The sequence below is a fragment of the Sebastes fasciatus genome, chromosome 1 (assembly GCF_043250625.1).
Source record: "Sebastes fasciatus isolate fSebFas1 chromosome 1, fSebFas1.pri, whole genome shotgun sequence".
NCBI classification, from domain to species: Eukaryota; Metazoa; Chordata; class Actinopteri; order Perciformes; family Sebastidae; genus Sebastes; species Sebastes fasciatus.
Window position 1 is genome coordinate 16,464,126 of NC_133795.1, and position 27,890 is coordinate 16,492,015.

The window sequence follows — 27,890 nt, forward strand, 5'->3', positions numbered from 1 at the left end:
CTGCTTGTGTCTCATTGCACTCGTGATGTAAACACTTTGAATGATAATATTCCCAACAGAAGCACTTTTCTCAGTGAGAGCTATTCATAAATTCAATTAAACTTTTCTGTTTAAAAGTTAAAAGATATTTGGTGATATAAATGTGAAACATGTTCTCATTCCAACTCGTCACATACTGACGCTTTGTCAGACCCCTCAGCGTCACTTTTCAGTCGCAGTAAACCTGTCAATTAAAGGAACAGTGTGTAGGATCTGGCGGCATCTAGCGGTGAGGTTGCAGATTGCAACCAACTGAAGCCTCTCCCGTGTGCAAAGCATGTAAGAGAACTACAGTGGCAGAGGCAAAAACTTGAATGGCCCAATCTAGAGCCAGTTGTTGTAAGAGTAGCGTAGGTCATTTGGAGCAGAGTCAGTGTTTACGAGGGAAGTGAGTGGTGAAGCAAGAGAGAGAGAGCGGCTGCGACGGCAGAGAGTAACGTTGTCGACCCCTGCACAAGCAGGAAAAGTTAACAGTGATTGGTTTGTCTGTTCTGGGCTACTGTAGAAACATGGCGGTGCAACATGGCGGACTCTGTGAAGAGGACCCGCTCCCTATGTAGATATGAACGGCTCATTCTGAGGTAACAAAAACACAACAACTCTTTTTTTTAAGGTGATTATACACTAAAGAAAACATACTTATTAATATTATATTCCTTAGCTTCAAATGAGATGAAGAGGAAAAATGAGAAGAGCCTTCTGTGTTTTTCCTCTTGACTTTACTCGTTGTCTTACTTTCCTCACGTCCGTTTCTCTTCTCGTGCACCGATTCGTTTAAGCTGAACAGCCAATCAGAGGGATTTCTCTCGATTCAACATGCTGAATCGGCTGAAAAACCTCCGACACAGGCAGATTAGAGCCGAAGGTGCGGGACACACCGAAAAAACTAGGCCGTCAGACGCTCACTGACGGCCCCAAACTGTGCCATGGCCGACCGTCGGCTTGGTGTGTCAGGGACTTTACACACTGTTCCTTTAAACAAAAACACTCGCTTAGGTTTAGGCAACAAAATCACTTAGTTAAGTTTAGGAAAAAACAACATGGTTGGGCTTAAAATTACTACGTTTGTTCAGTGAAACTTAACAGACGGGACACAAACAGCCGCCTCCTGGATGAAAGTCTTGTGTTTGTTGGACCCATCCATCTCCCCTCCCACCCACGCTGTGTGTGTTTTTCGCTCTTTAAACTACATCACCACAACACTTGCGAGTGCACTTTCAGCACTGGGTTAACATAGTAGTTAATGGAAAGCCCAGTACCGACGCTAAGGGATGCCTTGTGCGGTGGTATCAAACGCCGGCGGCCGTAACAAAGAGTCGATATTTGATCCCCTGGGAAGAGAACGGGCTGAAAGGTATCACAACAGCTTATTTTCATTCCCAAAATGTTTCTATAAAGCAGGAATAAAATGAAAACAAGAATATATCTTCGCATATTGTTTATTTTCCGAAGTGGCCCACTCTGACACATGCCCATCCACTTGCATAAATAAGACGGTAAACCAGACAGCCGATTAATCTGCAGTGTAACCTCTCGTGAACAGTCTTGCAGACCAACAGAATGTGTCGTTCTCCCAGGGGCACGATCAAACTGTGCCTAATGGGGCAAGAAATGGGCGTTAAAACACCCTGAGCGGGCACAATACTGACACCAACCCTTCAGCTGTAAGAGCATGTGCATCTGACACAATTGCTTATTGTCTTCTAAAACAGCAAAACAAAAAACTAAACAAAACAAAACAAAATGCAGTCTTTTGCAGTATGAACTATAGAAACAAAAAGACATTAACAGATCCTGTTCTGCTTGACCTGCTTCAGACAGTAGCCACCAGCTAAACCTGCTCTTATCAGCTGTCCATAAAGCTGTGTGTGTAACTCCCCAGTGTGGGGTTAAGTGTGTGTGTGTGTGTGTGTGTGTGTGTGTGTGTGTGTGTGTGTGTGTGTGTGTGTGTGTGTGTGTGTGTGTGTGTGTGTGTGTGTGTGTGTGCGTGTGTGTGTGTGTGTGTGTCCAGCTGGGATGGGGGTTGATTTTACTCTTTCACTCATCTAGGGTGACTAACAGGATAAATTCGGGTCTGCCGACGGAACAGGGGGACACACTTGCAGCCCTGTTTGAAGAAAGTATTACAGGAGATGGATCTGCCACTGATCCCATTGTCCACCAGTCTGAGTGCATTCACACAAAACAAGCGCACAAGACCAGTCAGTTCGCAGGAAAAAAAACTGCGGCCTTCAGCAATTCATCTGACTCGGGCCTCACATGCAGCAACAATAAAGAAGAATTTCTCTCCCTATTTTGTCCGAGCATATTACATTTTCTGAGCTGGTGACTCTAGAAATTAGAAGAGTAAATCTTCTCTCTTTTCACACTGCCTTCTTTTAAAGCCCCGGTGGAATCAAATTAAACCACAGTGGGGCAAATAAAAGAAAAAAAAAGATTCAATTGTTTCTTTTGTCACTCGCACAACTTCATAATCGAATTATAGCTGGCCACCCGCCAGCGTGTCCTCGCATCTCCCCCACATGGGTTTCTCCTGGCACATCTCGTGAGCCACCTGACTTTTGTTTTGTAATTATATTATCCCGCTCTCGCTTTAGCGTGTTGTGGCTAATGGCTGCGCGGGCTAGCCCAGCTGCACATGCAGAAACAAAGCTGCTTACGGGGCCAGACAATGGACCCGTGGAAAAGGGACGCCTGAAGGCGGTCAGCCAATGAGCACGCACAACAGGGGGCCAACAGAGGGTTTAGGGAAGGGTTAAGGGGGTTTAGGGGTTCAGGCAGAGGGGGGGGCGTCTATTTTACCCAGTAGTGGGGTCCATCAATGAGATGGTTAGTAGGACACATGGTCAACATCACCCCTGTCTCCCCAGGGTCGGTGCCGGGCTGGAGGGAGGTTCAAGTTTTGGCTTAGGTGCCGGCCATTTCTAAACTTGATGGGGAACCATGAAATACAGAGCAACGTTCATTCTCTGGTGTTTTTGTGTGCTTTCCGAACAATTCGATGACCGTATTGTCACACAGACATGCAGAGTGAGAGATCCTGATCCATTGAACTGACCTTCTTTGAGTATCGCTGCAGTAAAAATATATCCAAGGCTGCTGAGATTGTAGGAGGATTTTGATTACTGCATATCCATCCACTTCCCTTAAACATGAACTATACAAACACACACATGCACACACTCCTAATGCTGTGGCGTTGGCATCTCTCAGAGGACTTCCAGTATGACAGATGGACAAAGCCCACTTTCCCCCACTGTCACAAACACATACACTGGGGATTCATGGGAAGGTCATGTTTGTGTGTGTACTGGAGTGAAGTTTTATCTGTCCCTCATATTTTTATTATAATAAACTCAATTCCCATCTCACGAACATACCTAGAAAAAGGTGAGGCAGTGTCCTCTGAGCAATGTGAACATGCTGAGAGAGCTGAGACATCTGAGCCACAGACTGTTAGAATAAGAGATATGTTTAAGAGAAGGCCATCTGCAGCAGGACTTCATCATGTGCGGTCCGCACTGAGGGACCTGGGGACATTATGGCATACATACAGTATTATTACACTTGTGGAGCATGAAGACTGGGTGATAAAGAGTTAACTGGGTCAAACTGAAAAGAAAAATGATGAAAGAAAAAGAGCAGTTTTGTCATGACTGATGTATTTAGCAAGTTGGAATGCAACTCTTCCTCCTAAAACACAATAAAATACTAATTTATTTTCGTATCATAAACAGTGTTATGCGTGTATGCAATGGGGACACGAGGCCTCAGCTATTATATTCCCCTGCTAGTCCCACTCTGGGGATGCAGGCGGCCCGGCTCTGCTATTCCCATTTCAGGCTGCAGGTGTGGAATAGGAAAGGCAGAGACCCACAGCGAGGAGCAGTGGGGAAGGTGGTCGGCCTGGGAATGAATGGGGAAAGAGAAGCGCATAGTTCGGGTGTGCAGATCACCTCGTAACCTACCTCGAGCCTCTCTGTTAGAGCATGTGGTGCTACGTTTCTAAATCAGGCAAATTCCCGGCCTCTCTGTTCTCCAATCAGTAAACTAGATATCCTGTCGTTGTCACAGAACATTCGTGTAGTCCAGGGACAGATTATTACCAAAATTATAATTTACTATTTAATTTATCTTTACATTTGAAGCAGTGTGAGTATGCACCAAATCCACAACTTAAATTAAGTATAATTTTATCTATTAGGCAAAGGTAATGAATCACAGATGAATTGTCCTACCACTGACACAAACCCTTTGGTTGTGGTTTAACAGGTAAACTAAAGGGCATGGGATTATCTTTCTAAAAAGCATATATTAGGCTTCTTTAGACACAAATATCTTTAGTTCCATACCAAAGACTTTATATAACAGGTGAACGTAGTCATCTTGATACCACCCATTGGTTTGTGGACTGCCGTTTTGAAGCCTCGAGTTTGACATTTTGGCCATCACCTTGTTGATTTTTTGCAACCAGAAGTGACACGAGAGGGTGGAGCTAAGTGCAACCGAACGCTGAATAAGAAATTTTTAGGCAACCAAAATGTTACAATGAACTTTCTCAAACTGAAAACACACTGTGAAAGGGTTAAAGTTGTAAGACTTAAACACGGACAACTCCCAGACCGAACAACGCCGTGGTCTGTCAATCACAAGGTAGCCACGTCCTAAAGCATCCCCTGCTTTATGGTCTATGTGACTCTGAATGGGACCTTAATTTACTAAATAAACTTCATGCTGTATTGAAGAAGACTTGAAACTAGCGATTGAGACCATAAACTCATGTTTACAATGTTTACTGAGGTAATAAATCAAGTAAGATGTAGGGTCATTTTCTCATAGACTTCTATACAATCAGACTTCTTCCCCTGCTGGCTATTAGAAAGAATGCAAGTTTAAGGCATTTCAGCATTGGCTTCACTTCTCAGACCCGGTTGCCCGATGTTCCACACACAGCATGCCTCTTTTGAGTTTCTTCATAAGTGTAGGTTTCTCAAATGAGAACAGTGTTTTAGCGATGTGCCATCCTCACATTGCAAAGTGCAAAGCCTCAGATATAATTTATGAGTTTGTGTGAGTGAGTAATTTGTTTGTATGTGTTACAGTTGATGATTTGCAAGTGATTATCATAAAGTGGGCATAACTGTAAAGGGGAGACTCGTGGGTACCCATAGAACCCATCTTCATTCACATATCTTGAGGTCAGAGGTAAAGGGACCCCTTTGAAAATGGCCATGCCAGTTTTTCCTCACCAAAATAAGTTTGGAGCGATATCTAACCTCCTTCGCGACGAGTTAGTATGGCATGGTTGGTACCAATAGATTCCTCATGTTTTCTTGTTTTATATGATACCAGTATCTTCACTTCACTTCAACCTCCAGAAGATCGATTAAAGAAATCAGTGGCGTTACAAAATATTGTTTCAAATTGTACTCGAGTAAAGTATGTGAGTGCTAGCAGTCCTGCCAGAACACTGAATATGAGTTATGGTGCTTTAAGCTGCATGGAGCTGCTACATGTACTGCAGAGAGAGAGGAAGAGAAGAGAAGAGAGAGGCCACTAATGAGTCCCAGAGATGCTCCTGATGCTCTAGAACTGCACACACCTCATGTGACCAAACTATACCCCGTCTGGTCAGAGCTGCCTCTTGGGGTGAAATGAACTTGTTCAACAGCCTGCCCTCCGCAGTGCAGAGGGATGGATGGATGGCTGGAAGAAGAGGGGACGGAGCAAACACCTGCTCACGCGCAACTTCAAGCTGTCACATACAGTTAGGCTCAGAGCACTGAGCGCGTCTCTGCTGCGCTCAGTGCGAACGTGCTGCCGCCCTCCGCGCACTGCAACAAAGGCGCCTGCATGGGCCTCTCCTGTTTGTCTGGAGAGTTTCACTGAGCCTATGCACATCTCCCTACACCAGAGGTCGGCAACCTTTACTATCAAAAGAGCCATTTTAGGCAAAAAAAAAAAATAATCTGTCTGGAGCCACAAAACATTTGCAGGCACATTGTGGGGAAAACAAATCTGAGATTTCGATAATTCATAATATTACCAGAATAAAGTCATAACTTTACGAGAAAAAAGTCATAATATTACCAGAATAAAGTCATAACTATACGAGAACAAAAGTCGTAATATAACGAGAATAAAGTCACAGCTTTACAAGAAAAAAATTCATAATATTACCAGAATAAAGTCATGACTTTATGAGAAAAAAATTCATAATATTACCAGAATAAAGTCATAACTTTACGAGAAAAAAGTCGAAATATAACGAGAATAAAGTCATAACTTAAAGAGAAAAAAAATTCATAATATTACCAGAATAAGGTCATTACTTTACGAGAAAACAATTCATAATATTACCAGAATAAAGTCATAACTTTACGAGAAAAAATTTCATAATATTACCAGAATAAAGTCATAACTTTAAGAGAAAAAAAATCATAATATTACCAGAATAAGGTCATAAATTTACAAGAAAAAAGTCATATTACCAGAATAAAGTCATAACTTTACGAGAAAAAAGTCGTAATATAACGAGAATAAAGTCATAACTTTAAGAGAATTTTTTTTCATAATATTACCAGAATAAGGTCATAAATTTACAAGAAAAAAGTCATAATATTACCAGATAAAGTCATAACTATAAGAGAAAAAAATTCATAATATTACCAGAATAAAGTCATAACTTTACGAGAAAAAAAGTCATAATATTACCAGAGTAAAGTCATAACTTTAAGAGAAAAAAAAGAAAATAACACGTAAAATTACTACTACTATACTCCTATACATACATATACTAATATTATGACTTTATTCTCATAATATTACACCTTTTTTTCCCGTAATATTATGGCATAGACCTACAACAATGATAAATAAAAATTGTTGTTATTCATTTCCACTAACTTTTAAAATATCCATGGGGAGCCACTGGAGAGGAGCTAAAGAGCCGCATGTGGCTCCTGAGCCGCAGGTTTCTGACCCCTGACCTTCACACACACACACACACACACACACACACACAGAGGCGACGAGCGGCGCTCTAGGGGCTCGAGCCACGGGCCGGCCACGCGTAAAGCTTGGAGCGTGTCATGGATTGGATGGATGGGATGGATGGGAGTGGAGAGGGAGGAGCTTCACTGTGGAGGTTAAAACCCGGAGTCCCCGCAGGGTGACCCACACTGAGACTCTGTGGGACAGCTCTGCACAGACACACACACACACACACACTTCACCGCTGTTTAACAAGAGAAACACCAAACTGAGACAGAAAAATATCATCTGCTGCCAAACTTCCTGAGGACGCACCAGCATAGGTATGTTTCTAAAGAGAGTTTCACATGTTATTTATGTAGCATGTAAGATTATTTGTATGTATTTTAAATCCTTATTTATTTTTTTAGTTTCTGACAAACATTTTGGCACAAGGGTTTTCCAACTAAAGCACCAAAAGTACAATGAATAAATTTAATGGAAAAATATGTAGCTTAAAGCTGATCCTTTATATGCTTCAGTCGACATTTGTGTCGAGGCATTAATGTTACTGCGTTTGTAAAATGTCTGATTTCAATTCAATCTGAGTCAGTGATCTGGGGGACGTCGATCTTTCATTTTAATCCCATAGTCGTGGCTTCATCCACCGAGAAAATCCTGCGATGCCCCAGATTGAAGTCCTGTCAGTGACTTTATCTCGCCGGGGGCATTACCAGTTCACAAGTTGACCGGGATTACAGTGAGAGTAGGTGGACAAAAGGAATGAAAAATAGACAGAAAACTTTACCACACAGGTATATAGTTTAGATTATCTCTTCTTATCCTGTTTATTGTGTCGGTCAGCACCAACACCTGTGGAAGAAGAGGAGGAGGAGGAACTGTCCGGTGCTGAAACTGTTTGAGATCAGCTGAAAGTCACAGTTTACAGTTTATAGGTTATTATTATTATTATTATTAGTTATTAAATGAAAACTTACTGGCTCCAGGTTACATCCTTTACAGGGCCATAGACAGGATTAGAGAAACACCAAAGTCATGAGTCCCCCCATGATGCCCCCCTTTAAAATGTGATCAGATACCAAAAATAATAATTCTAAATGTTCTTTATTATGTAGATTTGTATTCATTTTTATTCTGTTAACTGTTAAATTATATTTTCTGTTTAATTGAATTGCTTACATGTCTTCTTCAAAATGTGAGGTGGAGAAATACAAAATCTTTTACTTTTCATTCCCTCAAAGTAAATCACATTTAAACATATTCAGTTTTAACATACTAAAATCTATGACCTACAAAATACCCACTTTGTGTACGTTTTTAATCGTATGTGAATATCGTGTTGCCTACTAAAAATCATCAAAAATCAAATCATTATCACTAACAAACTAGGGGAAAGAAACTATTCAGGCTACTGATTTATGCATAGCTACCTGAATACTACCAATATGTATAAACCTGACATTGTGATATAGTTTTCTACATAATCTTAGTATCATTAAATACTGGGTAGAGTCTGCAAACAAAGCCTATCATGTGTTCTTCAGAGGTGGAAAAAGTATTCAGATCCTTAATTTAAGTAAAAGCACCATGGATTGGCATTTTAATGTACTGTAAAACAATACCCATCTTATAAACTTGTCATGTTGTATGTAACAATTAAAAGTAAAAGAACAATATTTCCCTCTGTTAAAGCTGAAGTAGGTAAAATTGGAGCAAATCTGATTAAAAGAAATCGCTGCTTGTTTCCTGTGAGTTAAGTTTCACTTTCACTTTATTATCAGCTGTTCGTCCCGTGTTCACAACGTTAAAGCAGCATTGCGTAGAATTGAGTAAGCAATAGCAATAGCACATATGATATGAAAAACAGTAGTGCATGAGAGACAGGTAATCTGAAAAAACAAATCATGTGCCTCTGTGTCCTCCGGTGCTCCTATAATGGCATCTGCAAGATTTCACAGACCGGAGAAAAACAACCAATCAGAGCCGAGCTGGAGCCTGCCGTCTCTGAGCAGCTGTCAATCACTCACGAACTCTGATCAAACGGTCAAACTAGGCAGCGCTGATCAAATATGAATCAATACTATGTTACTGTAATGACTATTTCTCACATCTTGTAGTGAACTGTTTAGCTGTAAAATGAGAAAGTTTGTGACCCGGCAGCCATGTTGAGATCAGTTGAGGAAATACCAAGCACCGCCCACCAGCCGGAGCACAACCAATAGGAACGCTCGATAGCAACGCTCTCTCTCTGAAATGACCTATGATTGGCCAAAGTCCCCCGTCACAGGCTAGACTTTTTAAAGCCTGAAAACAGAGCCATGAGGAGGTGCAGAAGTCTAGTTTTCTCTCAGTACAAAATATGCTGAAAGGTTATTATGGATTTTTGCCCAATGATGCCAAAAACGTTCTGCCTACTGCAGCTTTAAGTTGTAAAGTAGCATAAAATGGAAATACTTAAGTAAAGTACAAATACCCCAAAGTTGTACTTGAGTGCAGTACTTAGCTTTACTTAGCATTACTACAGTAAATAGTTACTTTTGGCCACTGCTATTCAAATAAAAAAGTTGTTGTTTGCACAGCACACGTCTGACAAGTATGTGTTCTTGTTTCTAGAGTACCATGATGATTAAGCCATGTGTGAGACAAGGCGAGGGAGAGGAGGTCGTCAGCCCTCTGCAGTGGATGGACGGAGACATGAGCTCACCTGATGGAGACGCATCCGTCTCATCACACTGCTACAGAGCAGGAGTGAACCAACAGGACGGGGAGATGGGGAGCGAGGATGCACAGGAGGACGAGGAGGACGAGGAGGAGGAGGGACAGGAGGATGAAAACGAGTCCAAGCGACGCGGGCCCAAGAAAAAGCGAATGACAAAGGCCCGGCAGGAGCGATTCCGTGCGAGGCGTGTGAAGGCCAACGCCAGGGAGCGTTCGCGTATGCACGGCCTAAACGATGCACTGGAGAGCCTGCGCACCATCATGCCATGTCACTCCAAAACACAGAAACTGTCCAAGATCGAGACGTTACGGCTGGCTCGCAACTATATCTGCGCTCTGTCCGAGGCCCTGGAGGGGGGCCTGTCCACGGAGAGCAGGGCCTTCATGGAGACGCTGTGTAAGGGCCTCTCGCAGCCCACCAGCAACCTGGTGGCCGGCTGCTTGCAGCTGGGACCAGGTTCCGGTCCCGTGATGAGGCCTGAGGACAGACACAGAGTTCGGGCGGCTCCCACTCCTCTCGGCGGCGTGGTGAGCTACTCCTCTCCTGGCCTGCCAAGTCCGCCGTATGGCACTTTTGACTCTGCTCACCTGCTTCACCTGAGAGCGATGAAGGGAGGAGTGTACGAAAATCACTCGCCAAATGAGTACAACGGCGGCGGTGTGGGGACCCCTCCGTACGACGGCCCCCCTACACCGCCTCTGAGCATCAGCAGTAACCTGGTGACCAAACAGGAGCCTTCGCCACACTACCCACCCCCACACCACTACTCTCCCTCCCCTGTGGACCAGGGCCTGTATCAGACTCAGACCGGCTACGACGTTCACTTAGAGGGGCCGTATGACTCCTACCATCCACAGCACATGCCCCCCCGACAGATCACCTCCGTCTACAGAGACTAAGACAGATCAGGAGGGTCGATTCTGCTTCGGCCATCGATACAACCTGACTGCTCGTCTTCGCTCTCTGATCCTCCACGAACACTGACTGACGCTGACTGAAGGATCAGTCTGCTAGTAGAGCGACTGTAGAATAAAAAATGGTTTGTTTACATGTGAACATTGTTAAAATTAGAAAATACTTGACTTAAACCAATACATTTTCTTAAAACACTGATTACCAAATAATTTAAGAACCTCGAGGGTCCCAACAGGAAACGTTGTTGCTTTGGCCACAGATGTCCTGTTACTGTGATATAAGCACTTATAATTTGGTAACATCCTACATAAATTAAAAGTATTTTTATTTATTCTCTAATTTAATACAGTGTATATGGAGTTTGTTCTGATGTGCAGGTGTGTGTCTGGATTTCCTTTTGTACATATTTGTGGTCTCTTTGTTTGCTAGACTGATAGTTCGTCACTTATATTACTTGTGTGTCCTTTTCTTTGTTGTTTATTACAGTATTTCATGTTTTTCACTCGAAACATATTCAGACGTAGATTTCCTAGCGCAATGTAGCTGATCTTTGGAAGAAAAGGAGGATGGTTTGATTAAATATGGATCAAGGTGAAGAAGCAAAAATGTCATTCTCAGGTTAATATTATGAAAATTAATATCTAATTTCCAACACATTTGCATTCGATACCATGTAATTGTTCTTTTTCTTTTTCATTTCTGTTGTCTTTTGGAAAATTTTATGTTATTAAAATATTTAAAAAATCAATCAGTCCATGAATTTTGTTCATTTTTAGATTGATTAACCGATAGATCTAGATAGATATATAGATAGATAGATCTACATAGATAGATAGATAGATCGATATAGATAGATAGATAGATAGATCTAGATAGATCTATAGATAGCCAGATCTAGATAGATATATAGATAGATAGATCTACATAGATAGATAGATAGATCGATATAGATAGATAGATAGATAGATCTAGAGAGATCTATAGATAGCCAGATCTAGATAGATATATAGATAGATAGATCTACATAGATAGATAGATAGATAGATAGATCTACATAGATAGATAGATAGATCTAGAGAGATCTATAGATAGCCAGATCTAGATAGATATATAGATAGATAGATCTACATAGATAGATAGATAGATAGATAGATAGATCTACATAGATAGATAGATAGATAGATCTAGATAGATAGATAGATAGATAGATCTACATAGATAGATAGATAGATAGATAGATCTACATAGATCGATATAGATAGATAGATAGATAGATCTAGAGAGATCTATAGATAGCCAGATCTAGATAGATATATAGATAGATAGATCTACATAGATAGATAGATAGATCTATATAGATAGATAGATAGATAGATCTAGATAGATAGATATATAGATCTAGATAAATAGATATTCATTCTTCCTCTTTTTGTCTCATATAACACCATCAGCAGAGCGAACGACTTTGTTCCTCATTTTTCTCCCCAGATCTCGGTGGTTTAGCTTCTCTAATCCTTTTGGCCGTCTTTTAATGAAAGGGCGGATGCGCGAGGCAGGATTGTAAGATAAAGATTTTATGATTAACATGGCTGCCCGGCCACGCAGACGTTCTTCTTTACTGACACTGTGACGACGTAATCCTGTCCTGACATTCACTCAGACCGCAACTTATAACACTCACATATGTAATAAACGCATGTCTGTACATTTATACCGTTGACCTTTCATATATACTGTACACATACGTTTAGAAGCAAATCTGTATTATCTAAATAGACAGATTTGTAAATATCTCAGCTAAATCAGGATTTATAGGGTTGGAGATACCTGTCTTTCCTTTTTTATGGAGAACCTAGAGTGAATCTGACGATTGAAAAGCAATTCAACAGGTGGAAAAGATAAAAAATTATAAGAAAAGGAGAAACTGACTGAGTAGAAAAATATCGGCCTGGAAATGTACCGTCAAAGTGGAGAAGACAATGAACAAAATAACAAAGATCTGATCTAAGAGCAGCCACTTGTGTTGATTCATGGTCGAGGCTGGTCAGTGTGAGGGCCACCCACTGAGAGGTCAGTTAGAGGGGGTCACAAGGTCACACAGGGTCACGGCTCACTGGTGGGAATGGTCTGAAAGAGTCATGGTCGCCAGTTGAATCATCTTTTTGCTGGTCGACTCATCTTGCCGATTATTTCTACACAACGTTCACTGCAGCTTCCCATTTAGAACAGTGAGTGTTTGGTAAGTATGATGTTAGAGGTTATATTATGGATGAAACGCTCATAATCCTGATAAACACGCTGACGAACATCCCACGCTTGACCTGCGCTGGGAGAAATATATCACTTTGTTTTCACAAGGATTAGTATAAGCCTTCGTGTGTGTGTGTGTGTGTGTGTGTGTGTGTGTGTGTGTGTGTGTGTGTGTTTGTGTGTGTGTGTGTGTGTGTGTGTTTGTAGTGCATTTGCACTACTAACCAGGGCCTAACTTTGAAGAGGCAGGATGAATAACAAAAACAGGGCATCTCTCTGCTCTTTGAAGGCACAGACTCTCCTCAGACAGGACGTCTGACACCAGATACGTGGGATATTCCTTCTTTATCCACATGATGGATGATAGACCGTTGATAGACCAATGTTTTAGGGGGTAAAAAGATTTGCCAATTCAAAAGGCCACTTTTTCACCCAAGACAAACAAAGGGCTGAATTCGCCCTTTTTGACCCTTGACCCCTCTGACTGTGACTCTAGATGATATAAATGAGCCAATGATGGCAGCAGTGAGTCTCATGTGCTACTACTATCTTCTGTAAAAAAAACATCTCAGTGAGGCACGTTCCTGGTTGAAGGAACGGTGTGTAACATTTCGGGGGATCTATTAGCAGAAATGGAATAAAATATTCATAACTATGTTTTCATTAGTGTATAATCACCTGAAACTAAGGATCGTTGTGTTTTTGTTAGCTTAGAATGAGTCCTTCATATCTACATAGAGAGCAGGTCCTCTTCATGGAGTCCACCATGTTTCTACAGTAGCCCAGAACAGACAAACCAAACACTGGCTCTAGAGAGAGACTTTCACGGTTTTACGTTACCTGAAGGCCACCGTAGTTCTCCGACACGTTTGTAAAACTGCGGTAACACGAGCCGCAGAGTGCAAAACTGTGGTACCGCCAGCCGCCATCTAACTTCTGTTGCTTCTAAGGGCCCTGACACACCAAGCCGACGGTCTGCTGTCACACAGTTTGGAGCCGTCGGTGAGTGTCCGTTGGCCCTGTTTTTTACGGTGTGTCCCTCTCCGTTGGCTCTAGTCTGCCCTGCTGGAGCTTTTTCGGCTGATTGAGCATGTTGAATCGGTTTGTATATACGCCGTCCTCGGTCTTCCGGTTTTCCTTTTTGAATGACAAATACAGACTACCGCCGTCTGCTGGTGTGAGTTATGTCCTCTCAAACAGGCGCAGAACGTATGTGGATGTTGGCCGTCGGCTGTAGTTTTTGCTGTGTGTTTGAGTGCAACTTGTCGGCCAAAACAAAGGCGGCGTGAGGCGACGCAACAGGCGGCCTTTATTGACACTAGTTCTCTGATGTTGGGTTGGTGTGTCTGGGGCTTAAAGTGGTGTTATTTTGGTAAGGATGACCTCTGAGCGAGGCGAATGGCACTCAGTGCCTCACATTACCGCAGTCTTGGAAAGAGAGGAGTGAGAGGAGGGGTACTCAGTTGGTTGCAATCTGCAACCACATCACTAGATGCCACCAAATCCTACACACTGTACCTTTACACTGTAAGGACCTGTAAAATAAGACATTACCAAAAATGTTACCTAAAGTTTTTTGAGTAATTTCCTGGTAATCTTATATTAATCATAGGAAAAATAAAGACAGTGTTCAATCGCTACAATTCCAAATAATTTAATTCAAGTGAAACTAAGTCTTTTAGTCAGCTGAGCATACATGTTATATATAAATGTTAAATTTGTCTACAGCCATGCATACAATTCAACATGTACTGTATGGAGAATTAAGTTTCCAATAATAAACACATTTTCCTTGGGCTTAAATAGAGCAGATCTTTCAAAGAAATTCACATTTTTTCTTTAGTCGCTTAGCTCTGGGAAATGTTGTAGAAAATTATAGGAAATTACAAACCCATAAAACAAAGAATTAGTGAGCTTTTGTTCATATTGCAGCTTCCTACTGTCTGATTATTATCTGCAAGTCAACTACATAATATACTGTATATAAAGTGTATGTGGTGGCTTAGTAGGTATGAAACACAGCATACATCCTGCGTGCATGGTTGGTTGTGTTATTTGGGATAAAACAGTATTAAGCAGCTGATCGGAGCTCAGTGTCTGAATGGTTGCATTAAGTCACTAATCCTGAGGGGAGAGGGGCAGTCGGGGCAGCAGCTCATCATCTCCTCTGCTGCACAACAGCAAGCAGCTATTGTGCACTTAGTCCACAACAAAGCCTCCGACGGTGCTAAAGACTCCCTCAGGGACTGATAAAAATATCTTAATTCAAATGAAGTTCAGGAAAAAAGTAGTGTCCTGTTCTGTTTATGCCCATGAGGAGTGCTTTGGCTATCATGAGATGCATTTGTTACTACTGACTCTATAAATGAGCAGAGTGGAACTGCACTGCCACCAAGTGGTGAAGGCTTTTTGCTGAAATAAAATCCTGAGTTGGATGAGAGATGAGCATCTGGCCACTGGGTGTCCCCATTAGACAACCTGCTCTAACTGTGAAGTCTGACTGAGGCCTTCTGGAGATACTGTAGTGGAAAAAGAGAGACATGATCCTTCACTGCTCGGCTTTTTCTGCACTCGATGAGTGATTGAAATTCAGTCGCCTGTTAAACACAATCTGCAGCCGTTTTTAGTGTGCAAATTAAACATTTGACAGTAATGTTGCACAAGGTAGAGACTGAATAAAACAGAAATCATTTGGTGAGATCTCATCTGTTAAACACAGCGTGCCGGCAGAGTGAGTGAGGAGTGGGAATAGAATTAACCTATTTACATGTAAACTGGTTGACGGAGTGTGTTTGCATCAGAATAATCAGGCTAATGAAGGTACCTGGGGACTCGGCTCTGTCAGCAATCTGCATGCTGTCCTCTCCATCCAGCTAGCGATCGTATCAAACTCTGTAATTATTTACCGTGAAAGGACATGAAAAAGGATTAATCAAGGAAATCTGACTGATTAAATCTTCAAAGGCGGCACTGAAGAGCAGCAAGGGCTAATAGGGAAGAGGGATGTGGTCGATGCTTTTAGAACAAAAACAGACAGGACTGCTGGCACAGTAAAGAGCCAAAAACAATGTAGGAAAACAACACATCTGGCACCAGTTGAAGTAAAACTCTTATTTTGGGTTAAATGTTATTGTTTGATAAATTTCACTTTGATTCTGCGTGATAAAGCCTTTATAGATGATGAGACAAATGATTCTGTTGTAGGTGGGTCTTTATGCAAAATCTAGAACCAAACACAAAATGATATTAGTAGCATCATAAAAGAAAGTGTTGTATACACACAATATGAAAAAAAAACATCTGTACAGCGGAGCCACAGGCTGCACCAACCAATTAAAAAGGAGTCATATCACAAACATCTACAACGTTAACTGACAATTATCGTCCCTACGAGAAAACCAATTATCTCAATATCCATTTTCTGAAAAAGAAAAAATGCCAGCGGTGCGAGTATGTTTAATCTGGTACTGTACTCAAGTATAAATTTGAGGTACTTGTACTATAAACTTCTACTCCATTTCAGAGTTAAACATTTTTACACTTTTCACTATTTATCTGACAGCTACAGCTACTAGCTGCAGAATAATACTTTACATACAAAACATATGAACATGTTCTAAAGTATAATGACTTTTAAAGACTAACCTGTCCAGCAGTATATAAAGTAAAGCTGCAACATTAATGGTGCTTACATGTTTACACATCAGTAATAACAATCCAATAATATCTTACTACAACTCTGACAAGCAGCATTCTCTTGATTATAAGTACTTTTGGTATTTCACTTACATTTTGCTGATAATACTTACTAATAAAGATAAAAGATTTTGAATATGGGACTTTTACTTGTAATTGCGTATTTTTACATTCATCTATTCCTATATTGACTATTTGTAACTTCTTACATTTATAAATCAATCGGGGTCGGTGTCCCAAGCGCGCTCGTGTGGCTACGCTGTTCAGACAAGACACCAACACAAACTACACGGAAGTACCAAAACTGCCAAGTTTGTTAAACAGTGTTGGCCGCGGTCGGAGGACGAGGGGGAGACTGTAGCTTTGGTCTCCAGGGCCGGAGTCTCTGCTGTACTCTGCTCCTCTGCTCCTCTGCCTACTTAACCTCAGTCACACACCGCGCTCGTTCTCGCTATTTCGTCTAACATGCATGCGCGCACACTCCACACTGCAGAAGAGTTAGTTTAGCTCTGAGAATATCTAATGAATGAGTGGACGTTTGTGCAGAAATAAATGCTGCAGCTCCTCCAGACCAACAGAGGTTTTTACGTGTCTTGTGAAGTGACGGGGGTCCTCAGCGAGAAACGTTATCGTCTCTGACCAAAACTCCGGTCTCTCCCCTGTTACCTCAGGCCACGGTCGGGAGGCTGAAGCAGGAAAAAGCCAACACTAGGATCAGCAGTGATTCATGGAGAGACCTTCGTCTGGTCAGCTAACATTACTGCCAAGCAGCTGAAATATAGAGTGATATTGTGGTTTTAGCTGACGTGTGTCGCCTCACTGTTCTGATCAATGCTCATTCATGTCTATGTAGAGCGAGCACAAGCGCGAGCAACAGGACGCTGACTTTCGTTGACTTAACGGCCACAGGTGTCGCTGTTAACAAGCAATTTCTGATTCTTACAAACAGTCCCTGTAAGTGTCCAACAGTTTGCCTCCTTTGACCTCCTTCTGAGGACAGAAATCCCCTGTCTCAGTATATAAGGTGTCATATTACTTATGGACTATTAATTATCTGAGACAAATACCAACCGGGGCAAAAAATCATGTCAACAGGGAGCCTTAAAAAATGTAACTGCATCGTTGTGGCCAACAGTACTTTTAATTAGCGGGTTGAATGATATGTTACGTCGGTCCAAACGGCTCCACATGTCGCGGGGAATGGAGACCTACGTAAACATTGAGGAGCCATTTATAGATCAGAGAATGCAACGTCCTGCATTTCTCTGCCGGATGTAATGGTGAGCGTTCTTGTAAAAATTGTATTGGAAGGAGAGAAAGAGAGAGAGAGAGAGAGAGAGAGAGAGAGAGAGAGAGAGAGAGAGAGAGAGAGAGAGAGAGAGAGAGAGAGAGAGAGAGAGAGAGAGAGAGAGAGAGAGAGAGAGAGAGAGAGAGAGAGAGAGAGAGAGAGAGAGAGAGAGAGAGAGAGAGAGAGAGAGAGAGAGAGAGAGAGAGAGAGAAGAGCGACCCTGAGGAGGAGGAATCAGTGTGTGAGTGTAACTGTATCCCCCTGGTGAAATGTGCTTACTGCTCCAGTTTGCTGTCCTTCCCCACTGTCCCTTAACCTAACCCCTACGTGGCATGTTGCCAGAAGGTGTTTGTGTGTGTGTGTCTATGTTATGCAAATAAAATAAAAGTCAAGGTGTGTGCCTCAAATAAAACTGGGATATGAGTTTACACGGACATCTCTCTGACAGCGGGACCCTGCCAAGCCTGACGGTGCCATTACTGCTTTTACTGCTCACATTAAACAGTTTTTCTAAGCAGCCGATCTCATTTACACAAGAGCACTTCATATAGCCGACTGAATGCCATTAAACTGTCCATATAGCGTTGATAGCCTGTACTTAACCCCACAGTTATCCACCTTATTCTGTAGGGTGAGTTGTAAAGGCAGAGTAGAGCTGACTTCTTCTTCACAGGCCTTTTAGCGTATCAGAATTAGTTTGACATTTACTCGACATTGCGCCATGCGTCAGTGTCACCTCAGGCTTCGCCTCCTGCTCCTCCACCTAATACTCTCCTGCCTCCCTGAAACGACACTTGCAAGCACATTTATGATATCCAATCTGAATTGACACTCACTGGCAGCGGAGTGGACATGATTGCACACAGGAGCCCAACGGTATCATGTTTGTACATTTTGTGTGGCTGTGTTCATTTCACAGCCATCCACATTTTAATTTCATCCTCCCAGCTATTCCAGCTATTCCAGCTCTTCACTTAGGGTGTTTCATTGGATGACTAATTACTGCAAGAACTGCGTAATGGGTGATGGAGAGGCTGAGAGTGTTTTGGACATGCACTGGAACAGCGTTTTAAAGAAGACCACCTACTGTAAAAAAAAAAAAAGAAAAAAAGTTACCTCCTGATGTTTGATGCTTTTAACTGTGACTTTATAAAAGGAACTGCATCAGGAGGCTGTTGAAAAGAGTTGGGATATATGACTGAGTGCATTTTCATTCACACTACAATCCAATTACTGTAACCAGATTAAAGCGGTCTAATTAAGACTCTCTTAAATTAACCATAGTGTAAAAATCTGTTTGATCACCTGGTTTGCGTCTGGTAGCCTCGAGGAAACGTGTTATTCGCAGCAATAGAAAAAGGAAAATTTTAAATGAAAGAATGTTTTTTAGAGTGGGCAGTACGTATAATATCCTCCATCACGGTATATGTTATTTAAAGCTGCACTAACCAATATTTTTATATTAACCACAGATCAAATGACTTTGTGCAGGCTATTCTCTTATAACGATCGTAGCTATACCTAAGAAAACGAATGCACTGTAATTTGTGTATATTCCACAAAATCAATTCGTATGTAATCCAAATAATTGTGAACCAGGAAGCATAAAGAGTGACAAACGTCGCGTAGGGAGGAGGTCAGGGGTGGATGGTTCAGTCAAAAAACACCAGATTTTCACCTAGGAGACCGGTGCTCGTACCCCGTGTGAAACCACACAAGTTCAAACTTTCAAAGTTGTCAGATCGCAGTACTGTTCACACTACACAACTTGCTGTCTTGTAATCGGGAGTCTTTAATCATCTTTAGTTGTTGTGGTTTTCACACTACATGATTGACCGACGACTAAATGATGTGATGCCATATGCGGGACACATTACTGATGTTGTTGGCACATGTGTTTACATAATAGCCTGTTTCCACGCGTCTTTTTTACTATTTATTCCTCTAGGTGCAACAATAACTTTGCTCCATGTTGCAAATGCAACACAAACAGTAAGTTCCTGTTGTTACAGGCGACCCCTCCTCTCCCAGGGTTTCCCCTCAACCCGTGTCTTGCGCTGTCATTGGCTGTACAGTAGCTCGTGGCCGGAGTCTCCGACAGGTCCAGATATTTAGCATGCTAGATATCTGGAGCGTGTCTGCGAGGCATCGGCGAGCGTCGGTAAGCCTCTCGGCTCGTGTCTTTGAGCAGTTCACACATGACGCTGGAGCGCCGATGTGCGAGCGGCGAGCCAACGCCAATTTGCTTCTGATCTGGGGCTTTTATCAGGAAAATCTGTCAAGGAGCGGAAAATCAGGGCTAAAATCGTGTAGTGTGAACTTTGCTGACCGTCGTCTCGGTGTGTCAGGACCTTAAGGCACTTTTTGTCTATTATCTATTAGATACATTTAACACATCAGAAATAAACCTGTTGGGCAGAGCCATTTATTTAGGAACCCATTTCCAAATCAAACAAAAAAAAAAAAAAGAAACAACATATTTGCCTGTAAGCCATCTGTTTCATCTGCCAATCATACGTCCCTTTGCTTCACCATGTCAACATTTGCTTCCTTTCCTTCATGTCTCTCAAGTTTCAGCGGCTTGCCACCCTCCTCCTCCTCCTCCTCAACAACACACACACTCCAATCCCGGTTTCGTCTGATCTGCCATCCGTCGCTGGGTCCCCCTCCTCTCTGTCCTGCCCCTCCTTTTCCTTACACTCTCTCTCTCTGTCGGTATCTCCCTCCTTCCACAGTTGTCCTCACATATTAGGTTCCCCCGTCCTAAGAGGCAGTATTAGCCACTGGAATCTCGTGCACTTGTTTCTTTCGCTCCCAAGAAAGAGGTGACGACAGGAAAGGGAAAAAAAACACATAGAGAAAATACAGAGAAACACAGAGAGGAATTAAAAGGAATCTGAGAAGAGAAAAAGAGACTGTGAGGAAGATGCAGAAGCTGCACATCAAGCCGTCTGCTGTTTGATGCAGCTCCACTGTGGGCATGTGGCTGCCTGTGCCGAGCATTTCCAAGACTGGTGCAAGATCAGCGCTCATGTCGCTCAGTGCTACTTTATTTATCTCTTCACAGTAACGTACTTTGATTTATTCCACTCAACGAGGAACACTGTCTGTGTGACTTTATGCTGGCTGACACGCTGACCTTTGGACTCTACCGGACGAAGGATCTGGATCACTTCCAAACTCGTGAAGAACAGAGGCGACCAATGTGGAGCTCAGGTAAGATCATCACCGACTACTGAGCGATGCAAAACCACCCACAACTCTCAGCATTCCACCTTTGATCACTTTAAAATGAACCGAGAGGTGGATAAGCCAAGATCCCCTCATTATTGCAATATTCTGAGCAGATATAAAGAGCGAGTGACAGTCTTCCACGAAGCTTTGAAGGTTTCTCTCTTTGATGAAAGTTAGGGCACTCTCTTAAAAACGTCAGCACTCACTGTCAGACAAGAGTTTGCACTCAGACCTGGTCTGACCCCCGACCTTTCACATACATCATCGGTATGCTGCAGGGAAGGAATGAAGGATGGAGGGATGGGGAAGAGAGAAAGAGAGCGAGTTTAGGTTTAAATAAAGAGGGCACTGTCTATCATGACATTCCTGACCAAATTGTTCCTTCATCAGCATCACAGCAGGATGGATGAGTTTGGCAGGAGAAATAATGAGTGATAAAGTGCAAGAAGTTTTCTGTTTTATAAGCCGGGGATTCAAATGCGTTGGAAACAAAAAAATCAATGCAATACAAGGAACGGATTTTGCCCGAGGAAGAGCTGTAGTTGGTTGAAACGTCGCTAATAACATTAAAGGGAGATGTGATTCCAGTGTCCAGATCTTTCTAGTGCAAGATTCAAACAATTGTTAGCTTTAACTGTCGTAACAGAAAAAGGTTGTTGATTAGTTTAAGGTTCTTTGACTAAATCACATTGAAACTTCACCAGGTCACATGTTGAAATGTCTGGACTTTTAGGAAAGGCTCACCTAAAAAAATCGGAAAGGATAAGCAAAGGGCTGTCAGACGGCAAGATAAAGCTATGAAAATATTCTAAATATAGCGTACACTTCAATGGATATCGATTTTTTTTAGGTGAGCCTTTCTTTTAGGTGCCGGCCCCGTCCACAGCACTGTATTGCTTTGCTGCCATGCGGTAACTCCTGTCTGGTTCTCGATGCTGGGAGCGTAACAACCGTCATCTACTGTAGGTAAAACACTGACTATGGATAAGTACCTCATACAACCCCACTTCAAAACACTCGAACTATCCCTTTAAGTAGAGTAAAAGAAATTCATCAGACGTCAGGTGTCTTTCATAAAACATTAACATTGTCAAATCTAGCTTTTCCTGGAGCTTTAAACCGGTCTCATCATCTTCTTCAGTAGAGCTGATGTCCATGTGATCATGTGATATGAGTATTCAACTCCAGTTACGTGATTAGAGGTGGTCGTATATAAAGGAGTGATTGTAAACCGTCTCTGACGTGGTAGAAAACTCAAGACAAAGCTAGCAAGTGGACCTTGAGTTAAGATTTTTTTCCAAGGTCAAGAATGAACTTTTCACACTCGATTTTCATATGGCTTAAAACTGCAGTTTTTAATCAAGTTAAATTGTTTTATAACTTATATTTTTGAGGATTGTCTGTTTTGTGTATATACATCAAACTATAATACGTAACCTATATATAACAGAGGGAGGATTACCAGCAAGAAAAGTGCATGTTAGTCGATGCACAGCTTAGCTCATACAGTTTTTACTCAGTCAAAGTGTGTTTTTCATGACACGTTGACAACAATGGATATTTACAAATGTTCAGGAACATAAAATTAGTTTTAAAAATGAATTTAAGCTGCGTACTTCACCATGACCAGTCAAGCCCATTCCCAAACAAAGTACGTTGTTATGTATGTGTACATGTGCTGGTGAACTACTTTCTACCTCTTAGAGTGAGCGTACAGAGACATGTGTTTAGTCCAGTGTGTGTGTGTGTGTGTGTGTGTGTGTGTGTGTGTGTGTGTGTGTGTGTGTGTGTGTGTGTGTGTGTGTGTGTGTGTGTCTCCGTTCTAGCAGCACATATTTTAACCTCTGAGGTTCAGTAAACAACCGCTCTGCTCTTCGACCTCTTTGACCTCCGCTGCCCTCACTCTGCCACGAGAGGAGAAACACTCTCTGTTTGACTCTTTACATCAAAAAGATTTACAACCAAACACAGTTGGCTGCTTTTTAACTGAGCTATAGTCTGGACACTCTAACCACAAAGCACAAACAGCAGAACCATTAAAACCAGTAAAAAAAAAGACACAACATTGAATTATAATATTGTTACCTGTCGCCAGGGTTTGTCAAGAAGTACTTCACACATACTGGTGCATTATCAAATTATACTTGTGCATGCAGGACAGAAAATGGCATTAAGTTATGTGAGAAAATGTTTCCTATAAGTTGCTTTCATCTCTTCATCTTTGTCTGTTTGGCCACTTTAACCAGTAAGTGGCTGGTTGAACACAATGCTTTAGGCCGTTTCATCGGTGAAATGAAGACTTCATTAAATGTTGGCAGGACTCCTTGGGACTCCCCGCTAACGATCACATCTAAAATTAGAGTTCAACAAGCCTGTCGACACATGGCCTCCTGGGTCAGAATGAGAATGATAGGAGGGTTGAGGTCACATGCACGTAATCACACACACACACGGGCCTACTGACTTTACAGCACTGCACACAACCCTCATACAAACTTCAAACACAGATTCTCTCTTATTTTCATTTCTATTTAAGATGAATGAGAATTTTAATTATTAAACCAGATTTGGGTTGAACAGCAGTCAGTCCAAAACCCTGATTAAAAGCTGCATATGCTGAAGTCAGTTGGGCTTTTTTTAATTGTCTTATTAACAAGCTGCAATATAGCCAATAAAGCAGTGTTTGGCAAATAGCAGCCAACCACAGGGACAAAGAAAACAAACAAACAAAAGCCAAAGTTTACTATCTTATAGTCTGACAAAAAAGATCAGAGTTACTACAAAACCGTTACATGATTTTTTCTATAAATCTACTGTAGATAATAATGTAAATAAAAGACTGTTATGAACGGCGTCAGCCCGTCGCCAGGAAAAAATTGTTGACAGTGGACGTTTCTGCAAACCACGGATGGTTGAACGGCGATGTTTTTGCATTCGGTCAGAGCAGGTGACGTAGTTTAAAGAGCAAAAACAGACACACCAGCAGGCAGGAGGGAGGGGAGGTGGATGGGTCCAACAAACACAAAGGCTTTCATCCAGGAGACCACTGTTCGTGTCACGTTACAATCAGCTGTTCGTTCGTGTCCCGTGTTCACAACGTTCAGCCTCATTTTCACTGCACAAACATAGTAGTTTTAAGCCCAACCACGTAGTTCTTTCCTAAACCTAACTATAGTGGTTTTGTTGCATTGTTATGTTGTTACATTATTATTTGAACACAAATCATGACGTTTTTTCTAACCTTAACCAAGTAGTTCTGTTGCCTAAACCTAATCAGTCGTTTCACAACATTAACCACGGGGCATTGTGCGTTTCTGCAGGTGTGTTAGAAGGCTATGAAACGTATTTATGAAAAGTATTTTTGATCAAAAACGTCGCCATTCCATGAAATAACCACATGGTAGAGCCCATTTCTGTAAACTCCTTTGTGAATTAAGTACTGAGTATTTTCTCATTTTAAGAACTTGAGTGCAAAACTAACAGTTTTGAGTGAAATTATAGAGACAAAAGAAATAAATATCGCGATAGAAACAATATAGAAAAATATATACGATAGACATTTTATATTGTTTTGACAATATATATTATCCTATTGCCCAGCCCTACTTCACAACACATATTGAAAACATATAGGCCTGTGTCGTCACTGTACCTACACTAAAACTACTGCATGTTGGCTCCCCATTGAACAATGCTGAGAAAAACTTCCCATGGTTGAACCTAATTGCAAACTCCTGCAATAAAGGCTTTTTATAATAATTTTGACACTCCTCCTACTCCTACATGCATAAAGGCATGACGTTTTGCATATATTTGAATGGTAAAAGCTTATTTCAGCTCATACTTTAATTAAGTGTACTGTATTCTATCAACCTGGCGTCTTTCAAGTGTAACACAGAACCAGCAAAGTGTTTTAATAAGTGAACATTTAAAGGCTCACCATACATCCCCCAAGAGACACACACACGCAGGATGGTGTGTCACCTGAGTCCAGTGGTCCGATTTCAGTTTCCCATGGTGACATCCATTAAAGTCATGCTGTGTCTGCCCCTTCACCCTCAGACAGCCACATTAGCACCTGGCCCATTGGACACAACAATACATCTACCTGCATTATTCAGCTCGACTCAACTAATGAGGAAACCTTATCTCTCTCTCTCTCTCACACACACACACACACACACACACACACACACACACACACACACACACACACACACACACACACACACAGATTATCCTGGGTTCACACAGGCTGAAATACACACACAGGCCGACACACAGCATTATCTGATTCACTGTATTATCTCATATAAATTATGTAGAAACTAGGGCTGTCAAAGTTAACACAATAACAACCCGTTAGCGCAAATTCGTTTTAACGCCACTAATTTCTTTAACGCATTAACGCAATCGATCTTTCGGAGGTTGTAGCGGGCTCAGTTTTAAAGCTAGAGAGAAGATACTGAAGGAGGTTAAATAACGCTCCAAACTTGCGCTACATATTGGTGAGGAAAAACTGTCATGGCCATTTTCAAAGGGGTTCCTTGACCTCTGACCTCAAGATATGTGAATGAAAATGGGTTCTATGGGTACCCACGAGTCTCCCCTTTACAGACATGCCCACTTTATGATAATCACATGCAGTTTTTGTCAAGTCATAGTCAAGTCAGCACACTGACACACTGACAGCTGTTGTTGTCTGTTGGGCTGCAGTTTGCCATGTTATGATTTGAGCATATTTTTTATGCTAAATGCAGTACCTGTGAGGGTTTCTGGACAATTGTTGTCATTGTTTTGTGTTGTTAATTGATTTCCAATAATAAATATATACATACATTTACATAAAGCATATTTGCCCACTCCCATGTTGATAAGAGGATTAAATACTTGGCAAATCTCCCTTTAAGGTACATTTACAATAATATATTTGAATCGATTGACAGCCCTACATTTTATCCTATTAGACATTTGTGTGAAACTGTCATAATTAGTATATGAAATCTTGACGTATATCCAAAAATGTGTTTTGTGAGGTCACAGTGAACTTTGACCACCAAATTCTAATTCACTTCATCCTTGAGTCCAAGTGGGCGTTTGTGCCAAATTTGATGAAATTCCCTCAACGCGTTCCTGTGATATCACGTTCGCGTTAATTGATTTCCAATAATAAATATATACATACATTTGCATAAAGCAAGCATATTTGCCCACTCCCATGTTGATAAGAGTGTTAAATACTTGACAAATCTCCCTTTAAGGTACATTTTGAACGGATAAAAAAAGGTGTGATTAATTTGCGATTAATCACGGACAATCATGCGATTGAACATTTTAATCGATTGACAGCCCTAGGAGAAATGGATCACTTCATGCTGCCTAAAGCTGGAGGTCATGCTGCTCGATCTTGTAGGAAGTAGTTTGATGAAGTCTTGAATATACATCAGCTTTGAGCTAAGTACTAAGTACTGACTAAGTAAGCTTAGTTTTTGAGCTCATTCAGCACTCTCTGCCTGTCAAACAGCTGCCTGCATGCTCCTTCATCCTCCTGCTCCATCACATTTCCTCTCCTCACACCGTTTCATCCTCAGTCAGTCTGTGTTAACCTCAATCTCTCCTCCCCTCCCTCCAACGCTTCATCGAGTCTCTCGAGCTGTCAGTCTCCGTCGCACCTCTGTCTGCTTTTCTTTTTGCGCCGTTCAAACAGTGGAGACACAACTACGGCGTGAACTCGGTCAGCATTTTCAAAATGTAACAACTGCAGCAAACAGGTATAGAAAGGGAGACCAGAGCAGGTATCTAGGGGGAGGATGTTGTGAGGGCAGACGTGTTTCAGATGCCGTCGGTGGGAGACACAAGGCAGAGTACAGACCGAGACGAGGAGAGACACGAGAGAAAAAAATAATCAATAGTAAACAGCAGAACAAGGGTGACAGAGGGAGAGGGAGAGCAGAATCGACAGCAGCATTATCACTCTGCCTCCTCATTCAAACACCCCAAGAAAATGCTCAGCACCGACTGCTCTCATTGGCCAAGCCTCCGGCCAATCACGGCTCAGGAATGCAAGGTGCCTTTAGGTTATACCCAACCCCAAATATGAGATAGAACGAGAGAGAGAGGCAAGCTGTGGTGCAGAGGTTCTTCCAGTGAGGCAGCTGTATTCTCTGGTGTTCCTCCTGCTGGAGTGAATATATAACAGTGAATAAATTACAGGCTTCCTTGCAGTAGATTGTTGTGTTGCAGTCGGGGTTGCTGCTGCTGCTGCTGTGCTCCTCCTCTGGCAACAGCTGGCTGAGCAAGAGACGCGTGTCATAGATCTGAATGAGAAGCATCTCATGTGGACGAGGGGACCGGAAGAGACACCAGCATAGGGATGCAAAGTGAAGGTTGTGATGTTGGGACGTCTTTTTTTATCTCACACTGAGTTTTGAGAGCCAGAGAGGTGGACGGTTTGAGTCAGTAGCTGATCCAGGGAGAGAGGAGTCAAGCGAGGAGATAACGTGGGAAAGAGAAGTTGACAGTGGACATCTACAGGATGATCTTGGGTAAGACGATATCAGAAAGCTTTTCTCTCTGTGCTCCTATTGATCCCATTGATTTTTACTTTCCTCTTCTGCCAAGGAGATCACTCATCTCTGGCACAAACTTTTTACTGCGTGCGCTGCTGTCGCCAACTTAGATGCATCTCAGATGTCATCAAGTCATGATTAGGAAAAGACCAGTGCATGATGGAAGCGTTGCATCCTTTGGAAAAAT

The 27,890-nt window shown here is 42.0% G+C and overlaps 3 protein-coding genes across 4 annotated transcripts in view; all 3 read left to right on the plus strand.

Moving 5' to 3' along the window:
* Nucleotides 1-7,222: 7,222 nt before the first annotated feature.
* Nucleotides 7,223-11,310, plus strand: LOC141777223 (neurogenic differentiation factor 4-like). The gene is made up of 2 exons (XM_074651278.1): nt 7,223-7,355; nt 9,646-11,310. The coding sequence occupies exon 2, from the start codon at nt 9,652-9,654 to the stop codon at nt 10,648-10,650; it is 999 nt and encodes a 332-aa protein (XP_074507379.1). The 5' UTR covers nt 7,223-7,355; nt 9,646-9,651; the 3' UTR covers nt 10,651-11,310.
* Nucleotides 11,311-20,767: 9,457 nt separating this feature from the next.
* LOC141766692 (zinc finger protein Eos-like) overlaps nt 20,768-27,890 on the plus strand; it is a 224,900-nt gene continuing 217,777 nt past the window's right edge. Inside the window, exon 1 of the mRNA XM_074633753.1 lies at nt 20,768-20,779. The gene's annotated coding sequence lies outside the window, so the exon portion shown is untranslated. The remainder of the gene's footprint in view (nt 20,780-27,890) is intronic.
* The window catches only part of LOC141766711 (zinc finger protein 385A-like), a 41,313-nt gene continuing 34,219 nt past the window's right edge, over nt 20,797-27,890 (plus strand). The window contains exon 1 of one of the 2 annotated variants that reach the window (XM_074633797.1): nt 20,797-21,116. In XM_074633797.1, the coding sequence (XP_074489898.1) occupies nt 21,020-21,116 (97 nt within the window). In that variant the 5' untranslated portion in view covers nt 20,797-21,019. Of the gene's footprint in view, nt 21,117-27,104; nt 27,680-27,890 lie in introns of those variants that run through there. The other variant, XM_074633807.1, reaches the window with a different exon arrangement.

Excerpts from the sequence above, each read along its gene's own strand:
- LOC141777223 (XM_074651278.1), top strand. The coding sequence starts at position 9,652 with ATGATGATTAAGCCATGTGTGAGACAAGGCGAGGGAGAGGAGGTCGTC.